Genomic DNA, 14,173 nt, shown 5'->3' with positions numbered 1-14,173 from the left:
AATCTTTTCTTGGTCCACTTCAATTCCCATGTGGGAAATTTTATGATCCAAGACTATACCCTCACGTACCATAAAATGAAATTTCTCCCAGTTGAGGATTAAGTTGGTCTATTGACATCTTTCTAAAACAAGAGCAAGGTTAGTCAAACAATTATCAAAAGACTTACCAAAGACCGAGAAGTCATCCATGAAGACTTCCATATGCTTTTCAAGCATATCCGCCAAAATTGATGTCATGCATCTTTGAAATGTAGTCGGAGCATTACATAACCCAAATGGCATCCTTTTGTAGGCAAAGATACCAAAGGGGCATGTAAAAGCGGTCTTCTCTTGATTTTCTGGAGCAACATCTATATGATTATATCCAGAGTAACTGTCGAGGAAACAATAGTAATCATGACCAGCCAACCTTTCCAACATCTGGTCAATGAATGGTAAAGGAAAGTGATCATTTCTCGTAGCATGATTTAATCTTCTATAATCAATGCAGACTCGCCAACCTGTAACTATCCTTGTAGGGATCAACTTATTTTTCTCATTCTTTATAACCGTAGTTCCTCCCTTCTTTGGCCCCATATGCACATGACTCACCCAAGAGCTATTAGATATGGGATAAATCATCCCCGCATCTAAAAGTTTAACCACTTATTTTCTTACCACTTCTTTCATAGTGGGATTTAGTTGTCATTAGGGTTGAACTACCGGCTTGTGATCATCTTCCATAATAATTTTGTGCATGCAAACCGTATGACTAATCCCCTTCAAATCCTCAATTGCCCATCCCATGGCACTCTTGTTCTTTTTCAAAACTTGGACGAGCTTGTCTTCTTGGATACTTCCTAGATTTGAACTTATGATAGCCGGATATTTTCCTTCAGTGTCAAGGAAGACATACTTTAGATTTTTCGGAAGTTGTATCAATTCAGCCCTCTTCTTTGTCTATTCTTTTCCTTCACCCACCTGAGGTTGCCTTAGATCTTCCCACCGATGTGTTCTAGATCCTTTAAGAGAAGGCATCGCTTCCATCATGGCTAACACTTCTACATCTTCCTCATCCACTTCTTGGGTATTTTCAAAGATTGACAAGCTTAGCTCTCTTTCTAAAGGTAACTGAGGTGAATTCAAAGGATTTTCATTTGCAACAACTTGGTCAATTACCTCTATATGTTGACTCATGCCAACATCATCTTGGTATTTCATGGTGTTTCGCATATCAATTTTTAACTCTTTTAACATAGACCTTCAGACTCATTGTGCCCTCTTATATGTCTATCAAACATCTCCCGGTCTCTTAAAATGGTCTACCCAGAATGATCGGAATCTTTCCTCTTCCGGCATCTCCAAAATAACAAAATCCACCGAAAACACGAACTTGTCAATTTTCACAAGCACATCTTCTACTATCCCGTACGGTCTTTTCACATAATGGTTAACAAATTGGAGTGTCATCCTTGTATCTTGCATTGTACCTATCCCCAATCTCTTGTAGATGGACAACGATATAAGACTCACACTTGCTCCCGAATCAATAAGAGCTTTCTTGAATGACCTATCCCCAATGGTGCAAGTAATAGTCACAGAACCTCGATCCTTCTTTTTCACCGTAATCTTCATACCCTGCAAAATAGCACTACAAGTTTCAGTCAGAATAATCAGGTCATTATCGATGGTCCGCTTCTTGGAGATGATATCCTTCATGAACTTGGCATATGTAGGCATTTGTTCAAGTGCCTCCAAGAACGGAATGTTGATTTCAAGATTTTTAAACATCTCCAAGAATTTTTCAAAATTCCTCTCATGTTTCCCATTCTTCTAATTTCTCGTGGGGAAAGGAAGTTTAATGGCCGGTTTTGGCTCAATAGTCTTTTCTTTCACCACCTGCTCAGATACAACCACTTCTTCATTTTCAACCTCATTTTCTTTAATCTCCAAGTCAACTTCAAGCAATGGGTCTTCTACTTTAGAATTTTTCTCTGAAACCTCTTTTGATTTACCACTTCTCGTGGTTATAGCACTCACATTATTTTGATCTTTTGGATTTGTAATCGTATCACCAGGTAGAGCACCCGAAGTTTGAGAACCTGCAAGTTTTTGTGCTATTTGACTCATCTGAATTTCAGGATTCTTAATAGATGCACCCGTATTTTGAAAATTACTTCTGGTTTCTTCTTGGAACTGGGAGTTTTGAGCGTCCATTTTTTCAATGGCGATCTCCCAATCCGCTTTCCTCGGCCCTTGTTGTTGAAATTGTTGTTGAGGTTGCTGATATGGTTGTTGATAAGGTTGTTGTTGTGGTGGCCGAATACTATTGTTGATGTGGTTGGTTTTGATAAGGAATAGGCCCCTGTTTTTGAACATTCCTTTATTGATCTTTCCAGGAGAAATTTGGATGATTTTTCCACCCCGGGTTATAAGTGTTGGAGTAGGGATTGTTCTGCTTTAGAAAGTTTATTTCCTCCACCTGTTGTGCAGTTGCAACACAATGCATGGCAAAATGAGGTCCTCCATAAATTTCACAATTTACCGCTTGGATAGGTTGAGCTGGTTGAACCTGTGCCACAGTTTGATTATCAAGAGCCATTTTTTAGTCTTCTTTGGACTTCAGCCACAATTTGGTCTTCCATTTTCATAACTTGATTTGCCAACTTCAAATCGACTATCCCTTAAGGCGGACTAACACTGCGGTCATATAATTCTAAATGCTCATTTGCTGCAATGGCTTCTATGATCTTCTTAAGACTAGTGGATGTTACAAAATTAGTTGAGCCACCGGCAGCTGTGTTGATGAGTTGCTTAGTCTTCATCCTGAGGCCATTAACAAAATTTTGCATTTGTTCCGTTCCATACATGTTGTGAGTAGAACATGGAACCAATAGTCGTTTAAACCTCTTATACGCAACTCCAAGTGATTCTTCTTCCTTCTGTTTGAAATTAACTATGTCATATCTCTTGCAGATGTACACAGAAGCAGGAAAATACCCGTTAAGAAAGGTTGTCTCCATTTGTTGCCATGTTGTAATGCTCCCAGCAGATATAGAGTATAACCACTTTTCAGCATCTCCGGACAAGGTAAAAGGAAACATTACCAACTTTTTAGCTTCTTCAGAATGCCCCTCAATTTTCAACGATCTGGTCATAGTGAGAAATCTCTATAAATGCTTATTTGCATCTTCATTGATTTTTCTAGAGAAAGGTCTTCTTTCGAGCTGCCTTATCATTGAAAGGTGCAACTGAAAATGAGCAACATCGACCGGTTGATTTACTATTGTCAACCGTCTAATTGGAGCGTTAACTCCTCCATAGTCACCCAAAAGTCTTTCCACGAGAGATGGCAGAGCTGTCATAGTTTCAGATTTGGAATCTGGTTGTTTCTAATAAATAAAAAAACAATTTCCTCTTGTTCAGGCTCAGATTTTATCAGTGTTTTCTTCTGTTGCTTTCAATCTTTCTTGTCTAGCTTTTCGGCGTCTAGCTCGAAATGATTATCCTGGTTCTGCGTCTAAAAGAAATTCAGCTGAGGCCTTACCTCGCATACAAAGATTAGAAATCTATTAGTAACAAGTAAATATAATAACAAAAAATAAAATTTTAGTTGCAGAGCAACAAAATTTCAATTGAATTACTGTTCAACTTATATTTTGGCAGTCCCTGCCAACGGCGCCAAAAACTTGATAGGAAAATTAGCAAGTGTACTATTTTCACTGATATAGTTTTAATAGGGGTTAATACCCAGTATCAATCTTGAGGACTGCGTAGGAAATACAAGTTTTATAATAACTCAACTAAATAAAATATCACGGGGGTTTTCTTGTTTGTTTGGAAATAAGAATAAATTATAACGAATTAAGTCAAAGCGTAAAATCAAGGTCTAGAATATATGAGAAAGCATGTTAGGGCTAAGTGTTTGAATTGCCTTGTAACAACTTTTAATCCATATTTTATGAAATATTGTTAGAATAGTTCACTACGGAATCTTAAGAATTGTTTTCCTCAATTCCTTAACTGAAAACCTTTGGTGTTTATCTTTAATCCTAATTCCTTAGTCATTAAAGTTAACATCAAGAAATATAAATATTTTTACCAAGAATCAAACGGTTACTACGGTTATATCCTCAGTCCTAAGCAATTTCACCGCAGTATTATTGTGTAAAATGCGTTGAGTTAGTTTGTCCGACCTAAATCTCAACCGTAAATCAATAACTATTTGTCCGATAGAAAAGGCGTTAAGAACTTTGCACAATAAAATAAACTAATAGAAACTGCAATAACATAAAATGATGGAAATAGAGTTTATCACATTAGCAATTCAAGGACACCCCCTAGCACTGGGGGGTTTAGCTAATCATAATATTCAAAGAAATAACAAAAGGAATTGTAGACATTACAAATTTTTTGGAATTTTTTTATCTTCAATTGTTATTGCTCTTGAAGATCTCCGTTCTCCGAAACAGTTGTTAGCTCTCCTTCTTTCTGTAAACTCTTCAATATGATCCAATATGCCAAGTATCTTCAAGAACTAGGTATAAATAGTGTTGGCTCATTCCTCAGTGATGCAAGATGTCCAAAATACTCTTAATGAATCAGAAAATTGAAAAACTTAAAAACCCAAAAATCTGAGCGTAACTACTGACACGACCGTGTCGCCTGACATTGGCGCCCATGTCAACTTTTGCTTTTGACTGTGAATGTGTTTTTCTGCATTTTGATCTAACACGACCGTGTCGCTTGACACTGGCACCTGTTTCAGCTTGTGCCTCTGATTATGCACCATTTTTTCTTGTATTTGAGCTGACACGGTCGTGTCGTGTGACACGGGCACCCGTGTCAGCTGCTGCCCATTATCCATTTTCTTCATTTTTTTCTATTTTCCGCCTTTGTGCTAATTCCTTAGAGCTCTTCACTTGCTTCTGATATCACAAACAACTACCAAACTAAGCTATTAAAAGCATCTAATTGACATAGAAATTCAGAAAAACATAAAAAGAAAAATTTGTGAAATGCGAAATAACTTAAACAAAACGATAAAAAGATAAACCATAGTGTTACCAAATTGACAGATTTTTGCCGAATAATTGATGGAAACTAATAAGAATTGGTGACCGATCACCTACTGACATTCACTACAATGTTTCTCTCCCGATTCTTCGTTACCTCAAATCATCTCCTGCTCAAGGCATTTTCTTCCCTTCTTCCTCTTACTTACATGTCAAAGCATTTTCAGATTCTGATTGGGCGACTTGTCCAGAAACACGGAAATCCATCACACGTTTCTGCATTTACATGGGTGACTCTTTGATCTCATGGAAGTCCAAGAAACAAGCCACCATATCACGAAGTTTTATTGAAGATGAATACCGTTCCATGGCTTCGACAGTCTGTGAGTTATAATGGTTAAACAACATCATCAATGATCTCCATATTCCTTTCAAGAAACCAACTCTACTTTATTGTGATAATGCTTCAGCTATCCACATTGCCAACCATTCTTCATTCCACGAACGTACGAAACACACAGAATTTGACTGCCACTTTGTTCGCGAAAAACTACAATAGCGACTTTTTCAACTACTTCCAATATCCTCATCTCAACAACTAGCTGATTTTTTACAAAACCACTAGACGTTTCTTTGTTTAAAGCCAACATCACTAAGCTTGGTTTAATTTCCATCTATCCTCAAGCTTATAGGGGGTAATAGAAAAATAGGTTTATTGGGCTTTTACCTGATTAATGGGCTTTAGTGTTATATGTGTTAAGCCCATGTCAGTTTCCATATATTGTAACTTTTCTCTAGTTTTGCTTCAATGAATCAAGAGGGAATTTCATATTCAAACCTTTTTCTAATACCTATTTGTTATACTGAAAACAACTATGTTATTTTTACACCCTTTTTACACCAATACCTATACCGTATAATGTATAAACTGTTCACCGTATTTATACGGTGAACAATGTTTTTTAACAAAATAATATTATTTTTAAAATAAAAAAAATTAAAAAAATATTATTTTTAAAATTTATTTTATAATACAATGTAAAATTGTGTCATTAACCTACTACACAACTGTATTAACCACAAAAATGTAATGTTATTAGCCAATTATTTTACTTATAATTCATTAATCACTTTCACTACTTCATCTATCATATAAGAAGAGTCTACCATTTGAGCAATTCTTAGCCTATCCACATTAGCATCTGTTCTGTGATAATTCCACATCAGCTTCGGCGGTTAACACTGATTTTCTGATCATTCATCTGCATGGTGGGCTGCGGCAGTTATTGTTGTGGGAGTTTCACCCACCCAGCTTCTGATGTTGTTGCAGTTACGCATGGTTCATCATTGTGTGCCTATCCATGTTCCAAACTACACAATGCGCAGTAATGACCTGTTTAAATGCCTTGCCTATTTATCAGTCACTTTCATTCTTCTCTTTCCATGCTTTCTAACTTCTGCGGTTATAATTCAATGCAGTGTGAATTTGATTGATCATGTCAAGGCCTGTTGAGAGAATATCAGAGATCAACGATGGAAAAGAGCTTTGGAAGATTGTTGTTAGGATTCACCACAGATGGAATGTTGTGTCCAACAACAAGGAACATTTTGAAATGATCTTTGTTGACAAATTGGTGATTAACCTGTTTATGTTTGTGTATGTTTATCATTTACGTATGTTTGTATAATTTGAAACATTTTTTGGTTTCTGGCGCAGGGAGATAATATTCATGCTGTTGTTCCAACACCACATGTGTCGGTGTTCACCGAAAAATGCCTATTAGGGCATACTTATGCTGTATCTAATTTTAAGGTGGTGCCTTATGTTCTGGCGTTCAGGGCATCAAGACACAAATATATGATTAAGTTTACTGCTGGAACGTCTGTTCTTGATGAAGACAAGCATGAGATACCCCCGAAATCGATTTATTTTACAAGTTTTTCGGACATCATAACAGGGAAGTTTGACAAACATGTCGTGATTCGTGAGTATAGTTTTTTGCTGTTTTATTATCTCATGTTTTGATGCCTTTTAGCTGTATGAAATTAATGGATTTATTTCAGATGTCGTTGGAATGGTGGATAGTATTGGTTATGCACAAACTGAGTCGGGCGCAAAGAAGCAGCAAATTAGCATGATGTTGCGTGACCACAGGTTTGTTTTTGTTATACATAAGACTCCCTGATATATGAATCATGTGATATATCCTAATGTGTTGTGATCATGGTTTAGCAACAACATGTTGAACTGTACTCTGTGGGAATCATACGCGGATCAGTTCATCAGGTTTAACAAAGTTAGGGTTGCTGCATCACTCCCTACAGTTGTGTTGCTTCAGTATGCCAAAGTGAAAGAAGAAGGTTATTCCATGACTTATTTAAATCATTTTAAGTTAATTCTAAAACTACAAAATCTGTGATAAATCCATTGACAAGGTATAATTTGAATTTGCAGGAAAGTATCCTCTGTCTGTGACAAACACCTACAATGTCACCCTTTTATGTGTTGATGCTGATTTTCCTGTCATGAAAGACTTCATTGATAGGTATGTTGATAGTATCATGCATTATGTGCAATTATTTTATTCATGACTTTGATAATGATCCATGATCTGCAGAATGCCTGCGGAGAGCAGGGTAACCCTGTCTGATCAACTCGGAGGGAATTCCTAATCTTCCTCCCAGAGTTCTGAAAATCAACAACTGACTCCTGTGCAAAAATTATTTTCAAAGGTTGTTGTTTTACCTATTGCTGAGATTATTCAACTTACGGATGTATGTCTTTCTATTTTTGTATATTATAATAATTATAAGCTCATCATTTAGTGTGAACCAAATTTCTGATATTGACTACTATTTGTCCAGATTACATTTTGTGCTACTGTCGCTACAACAAAATTATTAGTTGCGTCTCCATTTGGATGGTACTATCGTGCCTGTCATATATGTCAATCTATAGCGCGTGGGGACAGCCCCCCATTTGAGTGTGAAGCTGGTCATGAAACCATGGCTGAAGTCCTTAGGTTTTAGTTGTTCTCACCTAATATATGTTGTTTCTGTCATGTTTGTGTCGTTTTTATGTTGTTTGCTTTTTTAACGGAACGACTTCTTATGATGTTCAGGTATAAGATTGAGATTGAGGTTACTCATGGGGGCAAAAGTTACAATTTTGTCTTCTGGAATAGGGAATGTGAAATGCTTTTGGGTTTATCTACATCCCAACTTCGTAACACTATGATTCAGGTTATATTTATATTGTGCAGACGAATTAGAATGTACTTTCCGATACTTTGCGTACACTAATACGGCCGGTTGTTTAAATAGGCTGGAATTACTGATCCACTGGACTTCCCGTTAGCACTTGATCAGCTGTTGAAATTGGAAATGGCTATGAAGGTTAAGTGGTATCCACGCTGGAAGAACTGTTCCGTCGTTATGATTATAAAAAATGATCCTATTATCCAGCAACTTAAGGAAAAATGGGGAACAGATGAGGTCAGCTCTTATAAACTGTCATTCATTTTATAAAAGAAGACTTCATATTATAACAATCTTTTGCCTGATTTTGATTTTCTTTGGTAAACTCTCAAGGAACCTATACCAATCCACACTGTAATACCTGAGACTCTGGAGGTAGAAATTTTAAACTGTGTATGCCTTTTTTTACTTTTCCTGTGATTATATTATACTGAAAACTGTGTTTAACTATATATAGATTAAAGAGAGTGTTGATGAGGCTAAAACAGATGCCAATGAAGACTGTGAATTGGTTACGGTAAGTTCCACTGCAACACACTTACCTACTTACATTTATATCAATATTCCTAACTAATAGTCTTCATCGTTATCTTGCAGGAGCTGGAAATTACTTCTGAGCACAAGCCTGATGCTGTCACACCTCCTGGTAAGAGGCATTTTCCTGCTGCATCAAGTGAATCCACTGATTTGGAGGGATTACATGATGGAGAACTGTCATCAAACAAGCTGAAGAAGATAATTAAAATGGAGAAGATTGATTAGATCTATTGTTATTTAGTGTGTGTCTGGATGTTAGTTTCCTTTGCTTTTAACCATGTGTGTGATTTCGTTTTCTGTAATAATTAGTGCATGAATACTGGCCATGTGCTTCTGTTATGTTCATTTTGATTTAAGGATGTCTATGGTTTGTGTGTCTTATTATATTCAAATGATTCAAATTCAACTACATATTATATATACTATTATCACTTATTTTGATTCTTTTTGAACATATATCGTTCATTCCATTCTAACTGTACTTCTTATAACGGGGCCTTGCTTTTTTATTATTTCGACAATATACTAATGAATATTCTACTGCATGTAGTTAAAATAATGATATCGCGAAGAACAGTTTGTTTGGATTTGCAAAACCTAAGCATTCTTTCATTACATTGTAAATTGAAACATTGATTGTGCCTCACAAAGAAACACCAAAACTTTTAACATTTAACTATGTTAACTATCAATAAGTAATTTTATGACTGATCTTAGTATAATGTTCATTCAATATTATGGGACATATTTCATTTTAACTAACAGCATATCAGAGCGGATTAATAGAATATAATAGGAGAACTTCCAAAATTTGTCCTGGAAACGATTATACATTAGATCTTCAAATAGACAAAATATTAGTGTGTTACCATTTTGGATAAGGTGCTTACAAAATAATAACATGCAGCAGAATGTATAAAACACAATGTACCAAAATAGCATTCCCAACATATAATATAACCATTAAAATTCAGCTATAGTATAAGGTTAGCTGATAGCTGTAGTTGATTCATTGTCTTTCAACCTTCACGTAGATATACGGAGAGAATCGTAGCATACTCCACACTATTGTATCCCCATTATGCAGGTTAAGAGATTTGGCAAATTCGTACCATCCCAGGGCTATGTACTTTTCATATGGCTGGGGTATTCCCATTCTATTAGCTTTGTGAACCTGACAGGTAACAATGTTCTTCGTTCTCACATCCAGCAGGTTAATTTCATCTTGAAAGCGACAGAGGCATCTTTTGGCGATTTCCTTAGGGAAATGCTGCATACAGGAAATAAAGAAACTATTAACATTATACACTATTTACATTTTCAATAACATGATGATCATATTCAAATATCTCCTTACCATTACATTCTGCTGTGTAGATTTAGCATTTGTAACATGAGTGTTCCAGAAAAAATTTTGAGCACCTGTAGAACTGTCTACAGTAATGTCTGTACCGACCTTTACTTTTTTCACCACTTTACGCCTTCCTTTCTTACCCTCTTTTGATCCACTTGCTTTCCCAACTTCTGAAACTTTGATTTCATTTGTGTCAATGTCTGTTGTTTCCTCTTTTACCTTTGTAGGTCCTGCATTGGGAATGCTTTTAACACTTGCGCTATTTTGTGTGCCAACATCAACATTCGACACAACACGACCAGGGGTTACATTGCGCTGTTTGTTCCTGCGTTTTCTTTCCACCTTAGGATCATACCCTGTTTCCTTTACCAATTCTTCTATGATTTCCATTGCCTGATCATTGTTGTTCCAACATCAAATATGGATTAAAAACAAACCACATATGAAGCATTCTTTACTAAGCAATAGTTATATACCGAGCAACCACGGGTTATACACAGACTGGATAAAACAAAAACTAACTATATAATCCCACAATAAAAAACCACAATAGTCATTCAGTCGCATTTGATTTCTTGACAAATATCACACATAATACAACATTAAACTATATTGATACTACACCCATCACTAAATGCTGTTAACTGTTATTACCACACTACCATATTTTGTGTATCAATATACCCTATTTTGTACGGCAATACAAACGTGAAATAAAACTAACTGCTCATACCTGAAATCATTATTGTCATACCCCAAAATTTGCCCATACTATTTCTCTTATACAAATTCAAGTCAACACATAAAGCTCCAAGACACACTCTCCTATGCAAGGCTTAGAAACTAGGGTTTGGCTTACTCAAAGGAAAATCAGTAAATCAATGGCTCCAAGGCGTCTCATATGGCTCAATATATCTCACATCATCTCCATGACAAGTATCAAGTCTCAGCTCAAATGATTGGTCACTAAATTGTTCAGAAAGTCAACAGTCGACTAGGTTAACCTAAAAGTCAACTGTGGTCAAAGTAAAGTCAAAACTCCTGATTTTTTGTCAAGATCCTCATATTAAAGTATCATTCACCATTTGATCAAGAATTGATCATGGTTCACCAAGGAAAGATCAAGAATCAACAAATCAAAAAGTTTCTAAATTAGGGTTTTCTTAGGAAAAGTCAACTGAACTTTGACCAGCCATAACTTCCACATGGAACATCATAAATTTCCCATCTAAAGCTCATTTTGAAGGGAATTGAATTCTTTACAACTTTGTCTCTCACATGTCAAGTCTAAAAATGCTTCATTTGAGAGATATAGGCCAAAACATTATAGGTCCTTTTCAAAAGTCAACAAAAAGTCACTTTTTTCAAAAGGACACACAAGGAGCATGGAAAATTATTTTGATATAAGACCAAAGACACTGGTTATAGGACTCTCTAAGGTTTCTAAAAAGTCCTAGAACACTTCCATACCTCAGAAATTGAGAGAGATAGGCCTTGTTGAAGTCGAGCAATTTCAAGGGAAAAATGTGAAAAAGAAAAGGTCCCAAAATCCAAAATTTTCCAAATGGGCCTATGTTCTATTAATCCAATCTTCACTTTGAGCCCATGCACTCCCCAAGACAAGTCACCTATTATTTTATGTGTTTTATTATTATTTATTTTTATGATTTTTATCATTTAAATTAACTATATAAAACAATAAAATTGGTAGGAGATTTCATTTGTTTTGATTCCAATCAAATATAATCTCATAAATGGCAAATATGCAGTGCAAAATCAGTGACAAAAGAATGGGATTGAGAAAGATTGATATTGGCTTATTTTAGAAATATATTTCAAATCACATTTCCAAAATTGAAAATCAAAGATACAAGATTTTGCCAAGTTTTATTGACCTAATGCCATCCTATAAGTACCTCAAACATGCTCAGATCAGGGGTTCACGAATTCTGCAGCCAAGAACTATAAACCCGAGTTTTAAAATTCAAGAAAAACTTAAGTTTCAATTCTGGATTACAAGGCTATTCAGGGGCATTCATCGATTGCAGTACATTCCTGGACCTCCAAGGAAGCTTTTCCAATCAATAGCAAGGCTTAGAACCTCAAGAACACGCACATACACCCAACGGTTTGTCAATTTTTATTTTATATCGATTTGCATCGTACAAGCATCAATACTCAAAATTAATGGCATATTCATGTTTAGAATGTTATGATTGTTGTTTCTGGAAAGTTTGGTGTGTTGTGATGCGTTTATGAACAAATCACCATTGTTAGGGTTTCGGCTTCGAATTAGGGTTCTCCGTTCCAGGTAAAATTAGGTTACGAGGTGGTCATGGTTGAGTTCGCATGAACCAGACGATCGTGTTGGTAGGGGTGCGCCATATTTTTGTTGTGTTTTGGTCGTGTTCGCTGTTTTGTGCAGGTGTTAAAAATAGAGCTTTTTATAGCGCATGTGCAATATGCGCTGTAAAAGACGTATTGCAGAAATTCCCTGAAGAAGATGATGAGGTGGCGGGGAGTCATTGGCCCATTTGAATCAGAAAAGGGCGCGCGTGTTTCTTGCAAACCTTGGGATCTTGTGTTTTATGACTCACCATCATGCCATGCGCCTTCGTTTCCTAGCCGTCAGATTTCATTAACGTTGCATCCAATGGACCAAAGCCTGCATGTGCATCATAGACTTTCATACCTGCGCCACACCAGATCGCCAGCTAAGTTTTCTAATTTTTTTCTTTTTAATTACATAAAATCTTTTACTTTTATATATTATATATATATATATATATATATATATATATATATATATATATATATATATATATATATATATATATATATATATATATATATATATATATTTTTATTTGTTTTTTTCTTTATTATATAAAAACTATTATGTATCTTTTTTTTTCTTTTCAAAAAACCTTTTTTCTATATAACAACAATAATTATTTTATTTAATTATTTATTTAAATACTTATCTTTTCTTCTAATATATTTATTTTTATTTTATTTACATTATTTAAGATTTTTATATATATATATATATATATATATATATATATATATATATATATATATATATATATATTTTCTTTTATTCTTATTTATTTCTTCATTTATTTATAATTAACAATTTCTTTTATTTAAATTATTTTCTTATATTTATTTATTCATATTTATTTAAAATTCATATATATCTTATTTTTATTCCAAAAAATTCATAAAAATATTTTATTACCTAATTTTATTTTCTTTCTTCGATTTAATTAATTAGGTTGCGAAACCAATAATTAATTAAATCGATTGCGTTGCTTTATTCAATTTACACCCGAATCAGGGTTTACGAGAATTCGCCCTACACTGAAAATATTTCCTTTCTGTGCTTTTTTTAGGGTCGACTTCTCAGATACCTTCCGACTACGCGCCTTCAAGATCCGAAGCTAAGTATTAAATTTAATTTTTAAGTCTATTTTGTTTCCTTTTATTTTAAGGTTTGCCTTTTGAATTCTGCATACACTCATATCTATTTTTGCCTTTGCCTTTGCCATCTTTCAGGGTTAGCCCCGAGGTTTCCTCCGACCGCCAAGCATATCAGATCAAATTCAAAGCTAAGTGCCTATTTGTTTATTAATTTTAAATTTCTTTATCTTTTTATTTTTAGGGTTAGCTATGTTTGCCTCCGAACCGATAATGCACTCACCCTATTTTTGTTTGTTATTTTTCCACCTTTTCAGGGTTTGCCAATTGCCAAAGCTTCCAATATCGGTAACCCTAAACCCTGCTATTAATTATTACTCATGTTAGACCTATTAATATTGTTATCCCGCTGGTTTCAATTCCCCTTTCCTCCGCTGGTTTCATTTTCCCCTTCCCCATATTTGCTTTAATTATATTGGTTTATCAATTGTTGTGGTTAGTAACTTTAGGGAGTGCAACCCTGAATTAAACTAGCATCACTTAATCATGATAAGATAATATATTCTGAACTGATCACGTGATTGGTGCACACACGCACACTTTTGGG

General features: G+C 35.1%; 1 protein-coding gene across 1 annotated transcript; it reads left to right on the top strand.

Annotated features, from left to right (window-relative positions):
* Window positions 1-6,490: 6,490 nt before the first annotated feature.
* LOC131643240 (uncharacterized) lies at window positions 6,491-9,014 on the top strand. The gene is made up of 11 exons (XM_058913391.1): window positions 6,491-6,628; window positions 6,712-6,792; window positions 7,031-7,149; window positions 7,228-7,355; window positions 7,450-7,540; window positions 7,613-7,631; window positions 7,860-8,017; window positions 8,117-8,237; window positions 8,319-8,489; window positions 8,710-8,769; window positions 8,850-9,014. Exons 1-11 carry the CDS (start codon window positions 6,491-6,493, stop codon window positions 9,012-9,014), a joined length of 1,251 nt encoding a protein of 416 aa, XP_058769374.1.
* Window positions 9,015-14,173: the final 5,159 nt, after the last annotated feature.

The sequence above is a fragment of the Vicia villosa genome, unplaced genomic scaffold (assembly GCF_029867415.1).
Source record: "Vicia villosa cultivar HV-30 ecotype Madison, WI unplaced genomic scaffold, Vvil1.0 scaffold8, whole genome shotgun sequence".
In the NCBI taxonomy this organism is placed as follows: Eukaryota; Viridiplantae; Streptophyta; class Magnoliopsida; order Fabales; family Fabaceae; genus Vicia; species Vicia villosa.
Note: the sequence above shows the minus strand (reverse complement) of the source record. Positions and strands in the feature narration are given on the sequence as shown.